The sequence below is a fragment of the Pediculus humanus genome, genomic scaffold, assembly GCF_000006295.1.
Source record: "Pediculus humanus corporis 1103172107761 genomic scaffold, whole genome shotgun sequence".
Classification (NCBI taxonomy): domain Eukaryota; kingdom Metazoa; phylum Arthropoda; class Insecta; order Psocodea; family Pediculidae; genus Pediculus; species Pediculus humanus.
In genome coordinates this window covers 522,599-525,356 of record NW_002987359.1, presented here as the reverse complement: position 1 = coordinate 525,356, position 2,758 = coordinate 522,599, and the positions used below count along the sequence as shown (strand labels likewise).

The 2,758-nt window shown below is 21.9% G+C and overlaps 1 protein-coding gene across 1 annotated transcript; it reads left to right on the top strand.

Annotated features, from left to right (window-relative positions):
- Positions 1-1,445: 1,445 nt before the first annotated feature.
- Phum_PHUM350490 (uncharacterized protein) lies at positions 1,446-2,117 on the top strand (the record flags this gene model as incomplete). Its single annotated transcript, XM_002427821.1, has 2 exons — positions 1,446-1,518; positions 1,639-2,117. 2 exons carry the CDS (start codon positions 1,446-1,448, stop codon positions 2,115-2,117), a joined length of 552 nt encoding a protein of 183 aa, XP_002427866.1.
- Between the last annotated feature and the right edge of the window lie 641 nt (positions 2,118-2,758).

Genomic DNA, 2,758 nt, shown 5'->3' with positions numbered 1-2,758 from the left:
AAAGTTTATATCCATCTCATTTTTGATTTATTTATAATATTTTCTTTTCTATATAATTATTAAAAGCACCAACATACTGGAAAACCATTTAATTTAAATTAATTTTTTTTTTACATTAGTGATAGAAATTATAAAATGATATTCGATTCAATCTTGACTTAAAATAAACATTACAATAAAAGCAAAAATTTAATATCATTGATTTATTTGTTTTAAAATATAAGTAAAAATGGATAAATCAATTTTTAACAATATTCAATAAAAAAAAGAACATTAATAATAATTGTGTCAGTGTTTAATGAATAATTTTTCATTACAAACAATTCGAAAGTATCAAAATGAATGAAACTGAAATTTTTTTTTTTTCGGTAGAAATAGTTTTGCATTTTTTTTTTTTTTTTGAGATGACACATGAAAAAGTAATTTTTTAATAAAATGATATATTTTTAAGAATTCTTATTTTTTTTATTATGACTCAAAGGCAAATTTGTTAACTGTATTTCCTTTTGTATTTGTTTTCTTTTTTTCCCCCCCCCCACTCCAAGATTAAATAAAATAAAAACTATTGTTTTTTTAGGTTGTCATTATACTAAATATTTTACTAGTATATAATTTATATTTAAATGAAATATAGCGTGGTTTAATAATAAATAATTACAGGGAATGACAATGCCAACAACTAATATAACTAAAAATAAACTTACATATTCAGAAGCCGTTGAAGACCTCTGTCGCTGAACACAAAAAAGTGATACTTTATTATCCAATTTGGCGACTTATATTTTTATAAGAAATAATTATAAATAATGAACAATAAAAAACATTATTCAATGCACACATATAAACATATAACTCTCTTATTTATATAATCAACATTAATATAACAAGGCACAGCTGCATATAATTCAACATAAAATTTTAAGCGTACAATTAACAATATTAAATTCTATGCATGATACAAAAAAATAAAAAAACCGAACGACTCGATTCGTTTTAATATAAATTAAATTGAAATAATATAAACTTAATAAAAATGTACAAATATAATAGTGTTCACCTTTCTTGAATAAATACAATTAGCATTCACTGACGAATGAACGACTCATTAGCACGAAGTGACATCATCATGGCACTGGCGCATGCGCGCCTTTATTAATAATTTCAGGTATATTTCAAATTTGCCAAGTGTCAAAAAATTTATAATGAAATAATTTTGAATTTTTTAATGTAAGAATTTAAATTTTTCTCTCTTTTAGTAGATTTCATTACTAACTTTTATGCAAGAAAATTTAATATTAAAAACTGCCTTATATTTAAAGCAGTTTTAGAAATAATTTTTTTTTTGTATAAAATCAAATAATTATACATCACCTTGAAAATGTTTTTAATTATTTTTTAGATCCAATCATTAAATATCATATCGATGTAGTTGTTAATCATTGAAAATGAATTACAATGAAATCAAAAATAAACTCATTGCCACAGTTAAAGAAATGATTCTTGCAAATCCAGACATCAGTATACCTGAAGAACTTGAAAATCAAATTTTAAAAAAACATGGATGGTCACTAAAAAAAAAAAATGGAATGAATGAAAATTTAAATAATTTTATTTCTGCTCTTATTAAATGGATTGAAGTTGAACACACTTTGAAAAACTCAACTCAATTGAAATCAGAATGTCAATCAACCGAGGGGGTCATCAATGAATTAAAGGAATATACAAAAGCAGAACATAATTATGTTGATTCTAAATTAAAAATTGTTCCACTATTAAAAGAAATAATAAATATGAAAGAAAAGTATTCAGAAAAGTTCCAGGATAAGTGTACATGTCAAAACATAAATTCTGAAATTATGTTTAAAAAATTAGAATTTCTGAAACTTCAATTTTTCTACAAACTTTACGAAGAAAATAATGCTCTCCAGGGTCATTTAATACTTCAAAACATGTTGATAAAAGAACTTGATTCATTAAAAAAAAATTACAATGATATAATTGCAAGAAACAATCAATTTGACTGCATTAAAAATGATTCTAATTATCTTAATTTATTCAAACAATATAAAGAATTAAAAGAAATAGAAAAAAGAGCTGAAATCATGAAATCGATATAAATATACAAGATTATTTTAAATTTATTTTCATTGTGACTTTTTTTCTGAACAACTTTTCGAAAATATTTGGTTTTATAATTTTCTCTCTATTCATAATACTATTTTTTTTCTTAATATCATTTAAAACATTTTAAACAACATTTAAATATGGCAATTTTACTGTTAGTCCATATTGAAGATATGAACTTATATATAATTGTACAAAAATGATTGTTTTTTTACACAGATAAAATTGTCGATAATATTACAATTGTTAGCCTTAAATATTTTACAAAACAATTATGATATAATAAAATTTTATACTTGAATTACTTTTAAATAAATAATAATGTAGTATTTAGTACATATTAAAATAAGTATTGAAAATCAAGTTCTTACAAATTTTTTTTTATTTCGCTTTGTTACTCATTACTTTTGCGAGGATTAAAATAGTACATGATTAACTTTTAGCATAAACTGTTAAAAATGAAATTACTTTCATGAAAAAAACTAATTTTTTTGTCAATATGTTTTGTTGACAAATAATTAAAGAAAATGCTTTTAAAAAAAAAAAAACTTGAGGTATTTAAGGAAACTTCTGCTAACTGTACAGGTTTATAATGTGTTCAGAATGTTCCCTTCCTTAATTGTGATGCAATTAA